This window comes from Bufo gargarizans, chromosome 5 (assembly GCF_014858855.1).
Source record: "Bufo gargarizans isolate SCDJY-AF-19 chromosome 5, ASM1485885v1, whole genome shotgun sequence".
Classification (NCBI taxonomy): Eukaryota; Metazoa; Chordata; class Amphibia; order Anura; family Bufonidae; genus Bufo; species Bufo gargarizans.
Window position 1 is genome coordinate 380,698,459 of NC_058084.1, and position 19,831 is coordinate 380,718,289.

Below are 19,831 nucleotides of genomic sequence, written 5' to 3' on the forward strand. Positions count from 1 at the left end.
ATAAGGGCTTTTTTTTATATATCAATTACCTCCCTCATTTATAAATGTATAATCAATAAAGCTCATTGCCTGATGATATGACTTACTTGTGAATGCATGTGGATTCTTTAAAAAGACTTGGATTCCAGCTCAAATAAATGACGTCATAATACTGACACAGGTCGTCCCATGTGATCCAGAAAATACCTAAAAAATAATTACATTTATTAGAGCAATATCAGTTGCTAGTGACTTCACTGCTTCTTTTCCATACCAGTCTCCTCCTGCCAATGTAGTCAGTAGCGCTCCTCCACTGGAACTGGTTCATTTCACTCACTTACGGTAAATGACTGTAGGAGGACCTCTGCTGGGCACACTGTGTAATAGTCTTTATGCGCAAAACAAAAGAAGGCCAAAGTAATGGTAGTAGTAAAACGTACTGAATCGAAACGCGTCGCTTTTTATGTATTACACTATTTATTGAGAAATTTTACAACTACCATTACTCATTGGCAGTGCTTTGGCCTTCCTTCTTTTTGTTTGGCACCTGAATCTACAAGTGGAGTTTGCTATACCGCCTGCTGGGCAGCAGAACTGCAGACACCATCATCCATGCTACGTGCTTATTACAGAGTTGTGCCTTCTTGCACAACCCAACAGATTTGAGCAGATTCCCACACTCCATCTTCCCCTTTTGCTGTGAGGTGACTGCACTGTGGTTTGCTGGTCTTTTCTAGATTTTGTAACACATCTACCCCTCCGACTAGTCAGGTTTCATTTTTAGACTTACAAATCCCTCCTTTCTTTGGATCTTATAACTTATTCCTAAAGGAGGCCCACTAAAGATCTAAAAACCTTTACAAGTTCTAAAAGGGGACATATAAATATTCAGTCATTTCCCACTTTCTCAGTAGTCACGGCAGCCCCCATCACTTTAGCAATAGTCGCGGCAGACACCCTACATTCTCAGCAGTCGGAAGCCCCCTCTACACTACTCCCAGTAGTCTCAGCGGGGCTCCCCCCTAGCTATCCCCCTACAGTTAGACAAGAAGAAGGAAAAATAACCATTATCAATTTTTTGGGCAGTCCGTGGGTCAAAGTTTAAGTATTTCTGTAGCTCTGGGGTCCAGCTTCTCTCATCTTTCTCACAAAAACGACCTTTCCACCGTAAATGGCTCCATGGATTCTTTAGCTGGAGAAAACGTAATGTCTGAAAAGTAATAACGAAATATTTTAGAATTGTTAGGCGTTGCTCTGCTAACATCACAGTTTGATAAGGTGACAGAAATCTAATGCTTACTATGGACTGATTTCAGTTTGGCCAAGTTCTCCAGTATGAAATGTTTATCCTTTATACAGAAAATGATGTGGTAGATGGCTCTTATTAGGTATCCAACATATTTAGCAGATCTGATGTTACAGAATCAATTGCAGTGTGTACATGAGGAATAACAGGTCATTATAGGACTTGTAGTCTGCATTTTTCAGCAGTTTTCTCCCCCTGAAAGCCACTCTAAGAGTAAATCCTGATAGGACTTCTAAGAGAGACAATGAAAGTCCAGATTAACACCCCCCCCCCCCCCCCTCCAAAGGATGATTGACAGCTCTCCCTGTATCAGTATTCACAGAAGGATGTCATTCATCCTGTGTGGGCGGGTAATCAGGACTCTCTCACTGTGTCTCTCTGGAGTCCAGGCAGGTCTCTCTCACTGTCTCTCTTTGGGGTCCTAGCAGGTCTCTCTCACTGTGTTCTTTTGAGTCCTGGCAGGTCTCTCTTACTGTATCTCTTTGGGGTTCTGGCAGGTCTCTTTCACCGTGTCTCTTTGGAGTCCTGGCAGGACTCTCTCACTGTATCTCTTTGGGGTCCTGGCAGGACTCTCTCACTGTGTCTCTTTGGAGTCGTGGCAGGTCTCTCTCACTGTGTCTCTTTGGAGTCCTGGCAGGTCTCTCTCACTGTCTCTCTTTGGGGTCCTAGCAGGTCTCTCTCACTGTGTTCTTTTGAGTCCTGGCAGGACTCTAAAGAGACACAGTGAGAGAGACCTGCCAGGACCCCAAAAAGACACAGTGAGAGAGACCTGCCAGGACCCCAAAAAGACACAGTGAGAGAGACCTGCCAGGACCGCTGCAGTACATGGGTGTATTCCTATGGTTGAGGAGGGTTATAGTCTTATTTCATGCATACTTAAGCTCCTGAGCTCCCCTTCATATCCTGGCTATCACTTACCCAGGAACGTCAGGTGTAGACAATCCAGAAGTCCCAAGGAATAGCAGTGCCGACTGAGGGGGATCGGAGGGTCAGTAACACTCCCTCCCTTTTTCTTCCTCTTAACTTACGGCAGCAGCGAGCGGCCAGGCGGGAGACTGACTTAGGCTACTTTCACACTAGCGTTCGGGCGGATCCGTTCTGAACGGATCCGCTCATAATAATGCAGATGGAAGCAACGTTCAGAACGGATCCGTCTGCATTATTTTTAGCATAGAACAGCTAAGTGTGAAAATAGCCTCGTACGGATCCGTCCAGACTTTCAATGTAAAGTCAATGGGGGACGGATCCGCTTGAAGATTGAGCCACATTGTGGCATCTTCAAACGGATCCGTCCCCATTGACTTACATTGAAAGTCTGGACGGATCCGCACGGATCCGCACGCCTCCGCACGGCCAGGCGGACACCCGAACGCTGCAAGCAGCGTTCAGCTGTCCGCCTGTCCGTGCGGAGGCGAGCGGAGCGGAGGCTGAACCTCCGCCAGACTGATGCAGTCTGAGCGGATCCGCCTCCATTCAGACTGCATCAGGGCTGGACGGCTGCGTTCGGGTCCGCTCGTGAGCTCCGTTTGAAGGACCAGCGAACGCTAGTGTGAAAGCAGCCTAAGCTGATTGGTTGGAGCAGCAGTTCGCTGGCACTCACCAACATCAGCTCAACATGCAGGGTGGCAGTAGAGAGCGGGATCCCGCTGCAGAGGACAAGACATGCAGGCTGGCGGCATTCAGCTTTAATGGCTGCCGCCTGCCCCACACTACTCCTAGAGGGCGCCACCTCACTTCTTAATGCTGGTGGTGCAATTTTTATTGGACAAGTTTGTTTTATAAGACGCATTGACTTTCCCCCACCACTTTAGGGGGGGAAAAAAGTACCGTATTTTTCGCCCTATAAGACGCACCGGCCCATAAGACGCACCTAGGTTTTTGAGGAGGAAAATAAGAAAAAAAATATTTTGAACCAAAAGGTGTGCTTTTGGTGGTTTTTGAACTAATTGTGGTCTGTGGGTGACGCACTGTTATGGAGGATCTGTGGATGACACACTGTTATGGGGGGGATCTGTGGATGACGCACTGTTATGGGGGGGATCTGTGGATGACGCACTGTTATGGGGGGGGATCTGTGGGTGACGCACTGTTATGGGGGGGGATCTGTGGGTGACGCACTGTTATGGGGGGGGATCTGTGGGTGACGCACTGTTATGGGGGGGGATCTGTGGGTGACGCACTGTTATGGGGGGGATCTGTGGGTGACGCACTGTTATGGGGGGGGATCTGTGGGTGACGCACTGTTATGGGGGGGGATCTGTGGGTGACGCACTGTTATGGGGGATCTGTGGGTGACGCACTGTTATGGGGGATCTGTGGGTGACGCACTGTTATGGGGGATCTGTGGGTGACGCACTGTTATGGGGGATCTGTGGGTGACGCACTGTTATGGGGGATCTGTGGGTGACGCACTGTTATGGGGGATCTGTGGGTGACGCACTGTTATGGGGGATCTGTGGGTGACGCACTGTTATGGGGGATCTGTGGGTGACGCACTGTTATGGGGGATCTGTGGGTGACGCACTGTTATGGGGGATGTGTGGGTGACGCACTGTTATGGGGGATGTGTGGGTGACGCACTGTTATGGGGGATGTGTGGGTGACGCACTGTTATGGGGGATGTGTGGGTGACGCACTGTTATGGGGGATGTGTGGGTGACGCACTGTTATGGGGGATCTGTGGGTGACGCACTGTTATGGGGGATCTGTGGGTGACACTTATGGGGGATCCTCTCTGGATGGCACTGTTATGAGGATGAGGATCTGTGTATGACAGTTATGGGGGGGATCTGTGGATGACACATATATAGCATCTTATGCTATGTGTCATCCACAGATCCCCTCCATAAGTGTGGGGGTCGCATCTGCTTTTATAATGGGGGTGCGGGTCGCATCTGCTTTAATAATGACAGCGGGGCCCGTGCAGTGACTGTATTCTACTACACGGGCCCCGCTTACTGTATAATCATATCCCTAATAGTTAATTGTTGTATGCATGTAAAAGCATAATGAGCGTTAATGAGCGCTGTGTATTACTTACAATTAGAAGCGCTCGTCGTTCGGAGCAGAGAGGAGGGAGGAGGCAGGCCGGGAGGATGGGCGCTGGTAACGTGAGTCATACGTCATGCGCCCATGCCGCCTGCTTCATTCATAAAGTGGGCGGCGCAGGCGCGTGACGTATGACTCACACTGCCAGCGCCCGTCCTCCCGGCCTGCCTCCTCCCTCCTCCGAACGGCGAGCGCTTCTAATTGTAAGTAATACACAGCGCTCATTAACGCTCATTATGCTTTTACATGCATACAACAATTAACTATTAGGGATATGATTATACAGTAAGCGGGGCCCGTGTAGTAGAATACAGTCACTGCACGGGCCCCGCTGTCATTATAAATGCAGATGCCGCCCCCAGCCCCTCCTCCCTCACAGCTGATACCCCCAGCCGCACGGCATCGCGGCGGGTGTATCATTGAAAACAAGGCAAAATCAGCTACATTCGCCGTATAAGACGCACTGCTATTTTCCCCCCACTTTTGGGGGGAGTGCGTCTTAGGCTACTTTCACACTAGCGTTCGTCGGTCCGCTCGTGAGCTCCGTTTGAAGGAGCTCACGAGCGGACCCGAACGCCTCCGTCCAGCCCTGATGCAGTCTGAATGGAGCGGATCCGCTCAGACTGCATCAGTCTGGCGGCGTTCAGCCTCCGCTCCGCTCGCCTCCGCACGGCCAGGCGGACAGCTGAACGCTGCTTGCAGCGTTCAGCTGTCCGTCTGGCCGTGCGGAGGCGAGCGGATCCGTTCAGACTTACAATGTAAGTCAATGGGAATGGATCCGCTTGAAAATGACACCATATGGCTCAATCTTCAAGCGGATCCGTCCCCCATTGACTTTACATTAAAAGTCTGAACGGATCCGCTCAGGCATCTTGCGCACTTAGAAATTTTTCTAAGTTATTAATGCAGACGGATCCGTACTGAACGGAGCCTCCGTCTGCATTAATATGATCGGATCCGTTCAGAACGGATCCGATCAAGCGCTAGTGTGAAAGTAGCCTTATACGGCGAAAAATACGGTACATCTTATAAAGCGAAAAATACGGTATATCACAGAGCTCTCTCCCTCTTTCACACCTTACAAGTTCACTTTAAATACACAGATTTCTGCAGCACAAGACTGCCAGTAGGGGGCAGTCATTAACTTCACGGAAACTGTATGCACAGACCAAATACAAAACGGTCACATCAGACCTTGTATTCTCTAATGTCCAAGACGGCATATGCATGTGTCGGTACCAAGCCCCACTTTTCACCCTCCTCTTCAGACATCACCCCTGTGGCTGTGGTAACAAGGACATCGCCTTTGTGAAATCTGAAAGGAATACATATATTTCAGATATATAAAGGAATATATTAAGGGAAAAGTGAAACATATTAGGATTTTTTTTTCACTTTGGGACAGGGAAACCAACAACAAAAACAGTTTAAATGGTCATTTCAGTTAAGTGAAACTTTGTGGTAGCAACTTTTGACAGTTCACTTTCCCCCCAGTACTGAAGTATAGAGCATGTGCCGAAAAATATTTTTAGTACACAAGGCTTAAAGCTGAAAACGGAATCGCACTTAGTACATGACCCCAGGAGAATACTGTAATGCCACCAACGACCAGCACTGGTTTGCTGCTATAAATGTCACTATTGGCAATTCTGACCAAATGTTGCAGTTGGAAATACACTGCAGTGTATGGAGCCTTCTACTTCTGGCACCAGCAGCTGCCGGGTGTCGGACCCCCACCAATCTGATACTAATGGCCTATCCGAGGAACATATCATCTATATCTAAAGATATTGTTCCTCTCTGCTCTGTACCACCAATTCTGAGACATCACAAATGATACAAAAAGAGTTTTTAGATGATGAATTGCGGCAGAAGTAATCACGACGCTACCAAGAGTATGTGGCTGTGATGCTACTGGAAAGGCAATGAGACATATGTATATATGACAGATGCTTTACTGTCTTGCAGTCCACATTCTGCATAAAAAAATCTGCGGTGCATGTCAATTTATGCTGTGGAACTTCACCACGGATTTCACCCTTTGCAATGGACAGCCATTTCCGTAGCAAACGCATGTGATTTTGCAGTCCTTGCCGTGGCCCATATGAACGTACCCTAAAGACACCGCAGTTATTTAGAGGTGCATGCCTCTTAATGTTTGTGGTGCATCTTTGCAGGTCTGTGTGACAAAGCAGAGATTTAGACCAGCAAGTGAGCTGGTGGAGATCTCCTCTATAATCTAGGCCACTTTCTTGGCTTAGATTATAATACACACCACAAGAGAATTTAGACTAGAACCTTCAGAATCACAGGTGCATATCCGTGAAGCAAACATGAGTATAAAAAATAAGATGGCTGCAAACAATAGAGCTAAGAAATGGGGGTCATTCTAAATAAGAGTGGTACAATACCGACTATAAATGAGATAATGGAAGCTCTTAGCGCACATATTTGATCAAACGTGTGTCGGGCCCATCTACCAGGCGTCAAGGTTTGATTAAATATGTGCGCTAAGAGCTTCCATTAACTCATTTATAGTCTGCATTGTACCACTCTTATTTAGACTGACCCCCATTTCTTAGCTCTATTGTTTGTATGTATAATGGTGTGCAGCCATTTTATTTTTTATAGATTATAATACATGTGACAGACCGCCTACTCTGGCCCCTCACCACTTTCAAAACACCCAAAAAGTTGCACAATTTTTGGCAACAGCAGCATACAACTGACTTTTTGCCTCCACTTTTTGGGCGCAGAGGAGATGATAAATGTCCTCCTAAATGTATCCAGTGCTGTCAGGAAACTTGTGAACCATGGAGATTTTATTTCAATTAATATATGGAAATGAGCCTCTAGGAGCGAAGGGGGAGTTGCCATTCCACCTGGAGGCTCTTCTCTCTCTGCAACTGCCGCACCCTCTGCACATTGACAGGGCCAGGTATTATGATGTTCACACTGCCTGGCCCTGTCAATCAAAGAGCAGAGGTCACAGGAATTGCAGAGAGAGCAGAGCCTCTAGGTGTAACGGCAACGCCCCGTTGCTCCTAGAGGCTCATTTGCATATATTCAAACATAATATTTCTTGGTAATGCGGGCACACATGAACATGGGACCAACACAGATGCCTTCAGCTGCAAAGTGCTCATGTAACAGGTCAGCCAGAGTCATAGGTATAAACCTGCTGACAGATGTCCTTTAAGTTTTATATAGTCTTAATTTTACTACTCTATCGCCAAAATTAGAAAGTGTCTTAGCTGTTGTATTGAATTTATCTAGAAGGCAGCATGATTAGGGGGTAAGCAGACGATCTTCGGACATTATACCTTTGGTACAACATTCTAAAAGCGCTTTCTTTGTCAAAGGATTGATTGTCAGAGTGCATAGCAATTCTCTCAGGTATCCATCCAGTCAGCGCATGCAGGTCAATGTTCTGAAAGGCAGACACACCACAGATGTTAAATTCCCTTTGTACTTATTAGATCAAATAACAAATACCTAATTAAAAAGCGTTCTGTAAAAAATAACAATTATGATGAAACTGTAATATGTAACAGCTGCATACTGGGAGCCCGCAGTACGCTCTCTGGCACTACACATTAAGGCCATCTGCTTTATATACGGTATTCTTAATCGTGCTTCAGTTGCAAGATAAAGATTAATAAAAGTTTGGGCACGTGCACTGTGGCTCTATATACATAAGTCTACAAGCCTATTAGGATCTCTTTAACCACTGCTTCAATGTTTAGTATAAAGGTGACATTTATAGGGAACCTGTCACATTAAAGGGAACCTTATGTTTTGTATTAAAACTTTGTGCAAATCCATTGCAAATAAAACCAATCAAAGAAACCTTCTGCTGTGATTTATGATTTTGATTAAAGGGAACCTGTCACCTCCAAACCATCTGAAGCCGCCGGCAGTACCTGACAGTAGCCAGCAGCGTGTTTCCGACGATAATTTTCTTCCGATGTGGCTAAAGCTCTGAAAACGTTCCTTTACCCCCTGCTGGCACGCTTCTCTAGACATGCTTGCAGTCTAGGGGGCAGCGGCCTCCTTGCTTCACATCAAGATAACCACGTCCCCTCATCTGCCTCTTCGCTGTGAAACAGGTTTTCCAGGATTTTTATACTGATGACCTATCCTGTGGATAGGTCATCAGTATCTGATCGGTGGGTATCCAACACCCGGGACCACCGCTAATCAGATGTTTTAAGAAGGCAGCAGTGTTCCCAAGCTTATCAAGCACAGTGTTGTACATTGTATAGCAGATGTGCTTTGTATTGCACTCAGCTCCATTCACTTGAATGGGGCTGAGCTGCTCCTAGGCCACGTGACTGATGAGCATGTCGTCACTGGCCTAGGAAAAGCAGAGAGGAGGCTGCAGCGCTCCTCAAACAGCTGATCGGCAGGGTCCCAGGTGTCGTACCCCCACCAGATACAGATGACCTATTCTGAGTATGACAATTTTGGAAAACCCCTTTGATTTTCGTGGTTTGGAGAGTTGTATCAGTGCAGCCTGTGTAAAGTCTGTTCTGTCTCTGCCGGACTGCACAGACCCCACACAGTGCTTCAGATCACCACTAGAGCCCAGCACTGAATGAAGCCAGGCTCCCCCTGTAATGGTCAGAATCAGACATGACTCTGATCCCGGCCACTTAAACACCTAGATGCCACAGTCAATAGCATCCACAGCATCAATGCAGTTAGATAGGGGAGGGGGACTCCCCCTGTTGCCACTGCTCACAAGCAAAAAAAATAATGGGGTGCTGATGCATTACCATGGCAGTCAGGGGCCTAGCAAAGCTCTCCTATCCTGCTCTGACTGTATGGCTAATAGGCTGCACAGTGTTATAGACTGCCTGTCACTGTTACAGAGAAAAGCCATAATGTATTGGTATACATGGTATAGCAATACATTACAAAATTGATGTTCCCTAGTGGGACAAAAAAATAATAAATAAACATTAATAAAGTTTATACAAAAAATAAACATTTTCAATAACAGTGGTTTATTTTGTGGTAATGGTAAAAAAAACCATACAGTACACATCTATGGTAACGCTGTGTTCGTCACAACCCATATAATAAAGATAACTTCAGGACATCTTGTCCTGAAAAAAACAGGCCACATATAGCTATGTTGGTGGAAGAATGAATTAAGTTATGGTTCTTAGAATGAGACAATAAAAACAAATACAACTACGGTATATACGGTATATTTGGTATTGCTGTGATCAGATACCGCAATAACGCCTGTACAAGTGTCTTAGATGCTTGTTAAGGCCATTTTACTCTCTAAAAAAAGTGTAACGTGTACCAATTCGCCTTAGACTACTTTCATACTTGCGTTTTGTGCGGATCTGTCATGGATCTGCACAAACGCATGCATTCAGAAAATACAACCGCATGCATCTGTTCAGAACGGATCCGTTTGTATCATCTTTAACATAGCTAAAACGGATCAGTCTTGAACACCATTGAAAGTCAATGGAGGACGGATCCATTTTCTATTGTGTCAGCAAAAACAGATCCGTCCCTATTGACTTACATTGTGTGTCAGGACGGATCCGTTTGGCAGGCAGCATTTTAGTGTCCTCCTCCAAAGCGGAATGGAGACGGAACGGAGGCAAACTGATGCATTCTGAGCGGATCCTTTTCCATTTAGAATGCATTACGGCAAAACTGATCCGTTTTGGAGCGCTTGTGAGAGCCCTGGCCGGATCTCACCAACGGAAACCAAAACACCAGTGTGAAAGTAGCCTTAGACTTTTACCCGTCATACAGGGTGCGCTGTGAACGGTGCAGGCAGCGCAGCGATGCTGGTGCCTGAAATAACCAATATCAAAGCTCTGTACAGCTAGGAGCTTTATTATTGGTCGGTTGGGGGGGGGGGGGGCTGCTGGAAATGGAAGGTAACGTGATTTATGCTGCATGAAGAACACTGTAAATTTAAAGTGCAAAGAACAATGGTTGAACTGCTCATTTTTCCATTACCGCTCCCAAAATGAGTTATATGTACTCCAAAATGGGGTCACTAAAAAATGTATTCGTCCCACAAAAACAGACCCTCATATGGCATTAACAAAAAAAATAGAAAAGTTATGGGCAAAAAAACAACAATCCAATAGTAAATAAATTTGTAAGGGCCGCTTCACACGAGCGGATGCCGTGCGTGGCATCCGCTCCGTGAAAGAGTGCCAAGACCCGCTGCAGACTGCAGAGGCACGGAGCGGTAACATGACTGTTAATGCTCCGTGCCTCTCTGTGATCTCTTTACTACGAAATCACAGTTGTCACTGTGATTTCGTAGTAAAGAGATCACAGAGAGGCACGGAGCATTAACAGTCATGTTACCGCTCCGTGCCTCTGCAGTCTGCAGCGGGTCTTGGCACTCTTTCACGGAGCGGATGCAACGCACGGCATCCGCTCGTGTGAAGCGGCCCTAATAATAATGGAGATTAAAATTGATAACCATTCGCCCTAATTCAGTACAAATTGTATTTCCTTCATTTAGCTCCCTGGTCTTTCTACGCTTAGGAGTCCAGTGGACGGTCCTACTCAGTGACTGAGCTTTCCCTTCATGGACGATAGCCGTCAATCACTAGGACCACCCACTGAACTCCTAAGCATAAAAAGAACAGGGTATTAAATTAATAAAATGCAGGTTATATTAAATTTTTCACCAACATTACATATATGAATCTTCCCGGCTCCTCCTGCTCTATAACACTTGAATGGGACGGAGCAGTTGTAATTACAAAGGAGACGGCCTGCAGGTAAACTTTGAATTGGACGCAGCGCTGGCACTAGGGCCACAACCTCTTCAACAGCTGATCAGTGTGGAGGGGGCGGGAATTGGACCCCCGCCAATCTGATATTGATGACCTATCCTGAGAATAGGTCATCAATATTATACCACCACACAATCCATTTAAGACGTTAATGGAAAATACAACTAAAATACGCTTGAAAGAAGCAATGTGTTTTTAAAAGCATCTGCAAATTGTGACCATGTGCAGTCATTTGAAATCAATGGGAAGCTGTTGGTCACGGTTTTGCCTAAAAAGCCAGCTAGAAAATATACAGGGAGAAGTTAAGAAAGCACTCTCATCTTACTGAATTAGATCCTGGAAAGTCATAACCTCCCATCACTTTCATGTAGGCTTTTTCAATAAGAGACACCCATAGTTCATTCTTGTTGTTAGAATAGGAGCACAAGAGCTCTCCATTATGATCCACTGGCAGAAAGTCATCTATGATCACCTGCAAGAATAAAACAATGCCAGAAATACTAAATCACTCACAACTAGGTAGACTACTAAAACATTTTACAAAGAGTCAAAGGGGTTGTCTCACCCCAGTCACTGGGACCTGCGCCTAGCTTTAGGAGGAATCCGACAAAGTGAAGGAGGGCGAACTGCGCATGCATGTCCACCCTCTATTCATTCCTATGGGAGCCCGCTAGCTTGGCTATTTCCATCAGCCCCATAAAGAGAATGGAGTGCTGGCCACGCTTGCGCAGTGCACTTCCCATTCATTTCAATCGGACTGGCGAAAATAGCCGAGCATGCCGCTCTGCTATTTTCAGCGCTCCCATAGGAATGAATGGAGGGCGGCTGTGCATGCGCGGGGTGTCCTCCTTCACTTTGCAGGCTCCGTTCTAAGGAGAGGTGCAAGTCCCAGAGGTGGGACCTGCACGTATCAGACACTGGGGGCATATCCTAGCAATATGCTCCCAATGTCTGAGGAGAGACAACCCCTTTAAAGGGAATCTGTCATCACATACCTTGATATAAATCAAGCTGCCATGGGAGGTGTGCGCTGAGCATCTGTATGTAACCCATGTAGTTCCATGGTGCCAATACAGAGATGTCAGCTATAGTTGGGCATTGCCCTTGCACCGGAAATACCAGTCAGGGTATGCGCAGGTAAAGCCCCCTCCACTGTGAGTGACAGGGCCAGGCAGTGTAAAGCTAATCTTGCCTGGTCCTGAAATCTGGTGGCAATGCATGCGCCTCTGTACAATATTGAAGCTCGCTGGGTGGATGGATGCATACACAGAACAGATTCCATCCGCTTCATTAAGGTACAGCGCGTAGATTTTAGGGCCAGGCGAAATTAACTAAATGGAGCTCCAAGTGCAACGGCAAAGCATTGGTTGCACCAAGGGGGTAATTAGAATAATATAAAATAGCTGATATCTCTGGATTGTCCCCACAGATCTACGTGGAACAAACTGCATATATATCAAGGTTCCCTTTAAGTCTATGGGACACAATGTTATTAGTAATGTATACATGTGGCATCTTTTGTATTAATACAGAATGATAGAATGATTTAGTTCAGCCCTATACGGGTCCATTCATACGTCCGTAGAATGGGTCCGCATCTGGACCCATTCATTCTCTATGGGGCAGGAATGGATGCGGACAGCAAACAGTGTGCTGTCCGCATCCGCATTTCCGGAGCGCGCCTCTGATCTTCCGATCCGCGGCTCCGGAAAAAAATTGAACATGTCCTATTCTTGTCCACAATTGCATTTCTATGGGGGTGCTGGCCGGGTGTATTGCGGATCCGCAATACACTACGGACATGTGAATGGACCCTAAACCTACAATTTACTTCAGTTCATCTAGAAGTGTAGCCAAATTATTTACTACATACATAAACAGCGAGAAGAGAGGGAAACTCTTTGAAAACCACTTTCTAGGTCCCAATAAGGAGTTACCTTTCTAGGTACGCCATTAATGTGCAGCTTCACCATGTATTTCCCACAAGGGTTGTATTCTGGTTCTCCCTTTTTGTTTTGTGGGTAGATTATGCTGTGAAAGAGCAGAAAAGAGAATGACTGCACAACTGGTGCCATGATGCAACCAAAAGCAACAGCAGAAGGATCTACCTAGTCAATAAGCCAATGACCAGCGCCAATATAAATCCAAAATCCAGCTAAAGGTCCTACACGGGCAGATAGTAGGGTCCATTAGGGAAGATGACCGCTGTGTGTAAATGTAGCTTTGTGTTCACAATTGTGCTCATTTTTAGTAAAACACCATGATGGAAACCTGAATGACTAGAGGTCATTTTTCTTTGTGATGGAAAAACCCAACACAGATGTGAACAGAGCCTAAGCTGTCTAACGCCAATTATTATTTTTACAGCACATAAAAAATGCCTGATGACGATCCCCTTATCCCCACTATTTTATCACATATTTACAGAATCAGTTTAAGTTATAAATTAAAATATTGGATACATCCAAAAAGGATTTCTCTACTAACTGGTATGACGTACAGAGACCCCCAACCAAGTGTAAGAATGCACTGTATTTGTCTCATACCTTGTAATCAGTTTCTTGTTGTAGCGTCTTTCATAGGCAGCACTGATGGCGAGGGAGGCCACAAAAGAGCAATCGGACACTATTGTCTGACAAAATACACACAGTGGTTACATTATGTGCTTTCCACATTTCACATAAGGTAAGGTTAGTCTTATGTCACCCTACCAGAGTCCACCGTATATGGCCTAGACGGATACTGCCACTCTCCGCAAGACCCTATTGACTATAATGGGATCTGGCAGGGATTCTGGCGGTTTCCAGTAGGAGTGCCGGGTTTCGTCCAGACAAAAACCGGTGTGTGCACCAGTTTTTGTGTAGCACAAACCGGGCACTTATGCGGAAAACCGGCCAGATCCCCTCTGGATCCCATTATAGTAAAAGGGCTCCAGCAGTATCCAGCTTGGCCCTATAAGGTGAACTCTGTCAGATAGCTTTACTGCAGGTGTGGAAGTAGCCTAACCTTCCCCTAAAAGTTATCTATCATGTCTGACCTATTAACTGCATTAATACATGTACACTACTGACATCAGATCGGACAGGTTATGGTAATGCTCTCCGCTATCGTCGCCCACTGTGGGCCATGAAATGCATTGAACGGACTCCTGAGCACGCTCAAGTCTTCTCTATGCATTCAGTGGCCGGGTTTGAGCGCACACAGCGGGGGACCTTTATAGACAAACAAAAACTAGAGCTGGATGCTAAAGGAACACCCGTGTCTGAAGCCAAATCCTCAGTGATAGTCAAAGGGTGGCAAATTATATAAAAATATAACCAGGAATAGCTAGTGTTGCAAATGGGCTGCTTTAAGGTATTTGTTATTTTTCCATTTATCAAGATTATCAAAATGATATGTCCTTTCAATTTCTTGAAAGAGTTATAAAAGGGCAGGCAGTAAATGAGGACCACGTCTGTTCGCAGGTTATGCGTGGTACTGCACCTCTGTCCTAATCGCCTCAATACCGTGAGCTGCAATACCATACACTATTAGGGGACACATGTGGTGTTGGAGAGCAACCATGTTTGATCTAAAGCCTGACAACGCCTTTAAAAGGTACAGCCACGCAGTTTTTGGACGAGGTTCTGAGGAAGATCTGTCTGCGGGATTTTCAGCTAAAGCCAGAAGTATAAATCCTTCCTTTATATTTGCTATTTTTGGCAAAAAATCCTGAAGGTAGATCTGACTTAAAAACTTATCCCAAAAAACTGCACATACCCAAAGAGGACCTGTCCTGACAGTCCTTCTTTAGAAAATACTTGTACTCCCCATGAAATAATTTCTTTTAACTTTGTACTGCGCTGTTATTCTGTCATCCCTCTGACAACTGGGTGCTACCAGTTGGGAAGGGGGGGTGCCTGCAATTAGGGCTAACGGCATCAGACTGTAGGGACACAACCTTTGGTAACGCCCACTAAGGGTACTTTCACACTTGCGTTTTTGTTTTCCAGTATTGGAGTTCCGTCCTAGAGGCTCAACACCAGAAAAAACTGATCAGTTTTACCCTAATGCATTCTGAATGGAGGTCAATCCGTCCAGGATGCATCAGTTTAGTTTTACGTTTTTTGGACAGAGAAAATACCCCAGCATGCTGCAGTTCTCTCTCTGGCCAAAAATACTTACCGGAATGTCAGTATTAATTTACATTGAAATGTATTAGTGCATCCGGCATTAAGTGTTCCTGCAAAATGGATCTGGCTTTTCAGTCTGTGCATGCGCAGACCTTTAAAGGGAGTCTTTCACCTAATCTGAGCGTTTTAGACCGCTCAGATCAGGTTATAGACTCTTTAACCCTCATTACGATCATACCTTTCTCTTATGTGTCCCTCGCCCAGATAATGAAAATAACACTTTTTAAACTTATGCAAATTACCTTCTGAAGGTGCCCAGGGGCGGCGTTACTGGGCGATGTGCCCAGAAAAACACACCTCCAGCCGGCGGACGTCACGAGCGGCACCAGAGGACGGCGGGCTGGGAACTGGCCCGCACCTGCGCACTGCTCTGCCCATTATGGGCAGAGGAACATCCATTCATATTGCGCATGCGCCGGCCGGCTGTCTTTAGTTGGCCGGCGCATGCGCAATATGAAAAGCTGTTCATCTGCCCATAATGGGCAGAGCAGTGCGCAGGTGCGGGCCAGTTCCCAGCCCGCCGTCCTCTGGTGCCGCTCGTGACGTCCGCCGGCTGGAGGTGTGTTTTTCTGGGCACATCGCCCAGTAACGCCGCCCCTGGGCACCTTCAGAAGGTAATTTGCATAAGTTTAAAAAGTGTTGTTTTCATTATCTGGGCGAGGGACACATAAGAGAAAGGTATGATCGTAATGAGGGTTAAAGAGTCTATAACCTGATCTGAGCGGTCTAAAACGCTCAGATTAGGTGAAAGACTTCCTTTAAAACTACAGCTCTTGTTAATGCCACCACACACTATCTTACAGTCTGTGACACAGTGCTGTCCTACCTGCTTAATGCTGAAACTGGAGACAGTGTAGATCATGGTGGGGTTGTTGGTGATTTCATCCGGCCTCACCCACCTGGAAAACATGGCTTTCTGCTTGGGGGACAATGCCAACTTGCCAAACTTGTCTCTGAAGTGTAAAACATGTGGACGGTCAAAAAAAACGTAACCATGTTGTGTTCTAGTCTAGCTGCTACAATGTTAAATGTGTGGAATATGCTGATCAAAGTACACTTGTCGCAGGAGGCAGGGCTCAGCGGGAAGTAAGATGACTGCCAATAATACACTGCAAGTGGGGATTAGGGAAAAAAAAACAAAAAAACAAGTAGTAAAACAATACAAAGAAAAAAAACTGCATTATGCTAAAAAAAAATACAATGAATGAAAAATCGCTGCATATAATCGGTATCGTCACATCTGGAACGACTAGGACTATAAGGGTATCACAATATCTAACCCGCCCTGTTAAATGTCATTAAATTGCTGTTTTTACTTATCCTAACTCCCCAAAAATGGAATAAAATGATCAAAGTGTCACCTATACCCCCAAATGCTACCAATAGACACCACACGTCCCCCCATAAAAGGCCCCATAGTTCTCACAAATACAAATGATTATAAGTGTTTTTATTGTACAAAAGTAGTAAAAATAACTAGATACATATCAGCACTTGACATCAAATCTAATGATCGTCAATGGGGTCACGTTGTGGCTCCTGCACTGGTGTGGCCACAACGCGACAATCACAGACAAGCACGTCTTGTCTACGACTCGCTGTCGAGTGACACGTTGTCATGTAGCCACAGCCGTATATGTACCCAAAAATATTACAATTAACAAACTAGGGCCGCATAGGCTAAGCAGACAGAAAAGAAAAAAAGAATGGTTGAGATGGAAAAACTAATGAAACTGCAGTGTTACAAGGACCAAGAAAGGCCACAGTGGTAAGGGGTTAATTTAATGTTGCTGCACAGTGTGTGCTGGTGCTGCTGTATAGAAATAACGGGCTGAAAATAATCATTCTGGAGCTCCGATATCGTTTCCTACCAATATGTCCAATTAACAATCTCGATACCATAAAAAAGTATTGTGATACTCAATGCCACGTGAAAAAAATAAAACACCAAAAAGCCGCGTGCATTCCACATTTTATGGAACGTCCGGACCATAATAGAACAGTCCTGACTAAATTTTTGTCGGGACAAGGTGACTAAAAAATGGCAAATTGCAAGTTGTTGTTTTTTTCCTGTTACGGCGTTTACCGCATAGGAGATATTTTAAAATATTTTAATAGTTTGCACTTTTTCGGGCGTGGCGATATGGATTTTTTTTTATTGTTTATATATTTTATATGTAAAATTGGGCAAGGGGGTGATTTAAACTTAATATAATATATTTTTTTTTTCATTACAATAAGAAATCTAAACTAAGTATGCTGACATGGAGAGCGGCGCCCAGGGATCTCCCTGCACTTACTATTATCCCTGGGCACTGCTCCGTTCTCCCGGTATAGGCTCCAGTATCTTCAGATTTTCGGCTCAACTGGGAGGAGCCTGCTCTAGTTCTCCTGGGCGTCTCCGTCTCCCTCTCAGGCTATGATCTGAGTGCTGCGATTGGCCAGCGCTACAGTCTGGGAGAAGGAGACGCCTAGGAGAACAAGAGCAGGATCCTCTCGGTTGAGCCGAAAATCTGAAGATACCGGAGTCTATACCGGGAGAACGGAGCGGCGCCCAGGGATAATAGTAAGTGCAGGGAGATCCCTGAGTACCGCTCTCCATATCTGTATACTTAGTTTAGATTTTTTACCATAATGAAAGGTCCTCTTTAACCCTTTAAGGACACAGCCTTTTTACACCTTAGGACCAGGCCATTTTTTGCAAATCTGACCAGTGTCACTATTAGTGCTGATAACTTTAAAACGCTTTGACTTATCCAGGCCGTTCTGAGATTGTTTTTTCGTCACATATTGTACTTCATGACACTGGTAAAATGAAGTTAAAAAAAATATTTTTTTTGCACCAAAAAATACCTAATTTAACAAAAATTTGGAAAAATTTGCAAATTTCAAAGTTTCAGTTTCTCTACTTCTGTAATACATAGTAATACCCCTAAAAATTGTGATGCCTTTACATTCCCCATATGTCTACTTCATGTTTGAATTATTTTGGGAATGATATTTTATTTTTTGGGGATGTTACAAGGCTTAGAAGTTTAGAAGCAAATCTTGAAATTTTTCAGAAATTTACAAAAACCCAATTTTTAGGGACCACTACAGCTCTGAAGTCACTTTGCGAGGCTTACATAATAGAAACCACCCAAAAATGACCCCATTCTATAAACTACACCCCTCAAGGTATTCAAAAGGAGATTTTTGTGAAACTCACCTGTAAAATCTTTTTCTCGTCTTTTCCATTGGGGGACACAGACCATGGGTATAGCTTAGAGGTATTAGTAGGAGGGACACTATGCAAATGAAAGAGCTCCTCCTCCTCGGGCTATACCCCCAGACTCCACCAGGAGGAACTCAGGCGTTGCACAAGCAGTAGGAGAAGGAGCAAGAAAAAATCATGGAAACCATCGGACCAAGCCATAAGGTCCAACCAGAAACAGAAAAACCGAACTAAAGACCCCTCCTGCAACAGGAATAATGGGTGGGAGCTGTGTCCCCCAATGGAAAAGACGAGAAAAAGATTTTACAGGTGAGTTTCACAAAAATCTCCTTTTCTCGTGCTTTTTTCCATTGGGGGACACAGACCATGGGACGTCCAAAAGCAGTCCATGGGGTGGGAAAAAATATCAGCACCACCAGGAGGAACGCCCCAACGGGCAAACAGGAACCACAGCCTGCAAAACCCTGCGGCCAAAGCCGCATCAGCCGAAGCCAGTGAATGCTACTGACAAAAATTTGCAAAGGTATGCAAGGACGACCAGGTGGCCGCCGTACACAGCTGAGACGCAGAGGCACGACTGCGTCTTGCCCAGGAAGCCCCCTCCGCCCCAATGGAGTGAGCGGCAATTCTAGCCGGGGGAACTCCACCACAAGCGTGACAAGCCGCGGAAATAGCCAAGCAAATCCAGAGCGCCAAGAACGGCGGACGGAAGCAGTAGCCGCGAGACACACCTTCAGGACCCGTACAACATCCAGGGAATGCAGAGTGCGTTCCTTGGGGTTAGCCGGAGAAGGACAAAAGGAAGGCAGGACAAGATCCTCATCAAGGCGGAAGGGAGAGACCACCCTGGGCAAAAAGAAGGGGACTGGACGGAGCACAACTTAATCCTGGAGGAAAACCATTAAGGCTCCTGATAGGAAAGAGCGGCCAGCTTCGACACCAGTCTGACCTAAAAGCTCGTGATGGGACGTGAACTCACAGCCACTGCATAATAGCCCAGAACTTTAATCACCACGCTATGTAGCTGTATCAGAAGCTATGGTCACAAGGAAGTCCAGATGAGAACAGTCAGAGAGACCCTCCTCAAAGGCTCGAAGGGAGCCGACTGCAGAGCGCGCAGAACCAAATTGAGATCCCAAGGAGACAAAGGGGGAACATACGGGGAACCGAATGCGCCACCCCCGAAGAAAGGTCACCACCGGACCCTTAAGAGCAAGGGACCTCTGACGGCCCGCGCCGAAACCTGACCTTACAGGGAACTAAGCGACAGTCCCTGCACAAGCCCAGACTGAAGAAAAGACAGTACCATCAAGATGGAAAA

At 45.7% G+C, this 19,831-nt stretch overlaps 1 protein-coding gene across 2 annotated transcripts in view; it reads right to left on the minus strand.

Moving 5' to 3' along the window:
- The window catches only part of CAPN7 (calpain 7), a 79,274-nt gene that overhangs the window by 17,426 nt on the left and 42,017 nt on the right, over positions 1-19,831 (minus strand). For both annotated transcript variants that reach the window (XM_044293841.1, XM_044293840.1), the window contains exons 7-14: positions 16,123-16,249; positions 13,671-13,756; positions 13,062-13,155; positions 11,450-11,596; positions 7,657-7,763; positions 5,528-5,648; positions 1,045-1,189; positions 87-186 (exon numbers count right to left, since the gene is read on the minus strand). In XM_044293841.1, the coding sequence (XP_044149776.1) occupies positions 87-186; positions 1,045-1,189; positions 5,528-5,648; positions 7,657-7,763; positions 11,450-11,596; positions 13,062-13,155; positions 13,671-13,756; positions 16,123-16,249 (927 nt within the window). The remainder of the gene's footprint in view (positions 1-86; positions 187-1,044; positions 1,190-5,527; positions 5,649-7,656; positions 7,764-11,449; positions 11,597-13,061; positions 13,156-13,670; positions 13,757-16,122; positions 16,250-19,831) is intronic.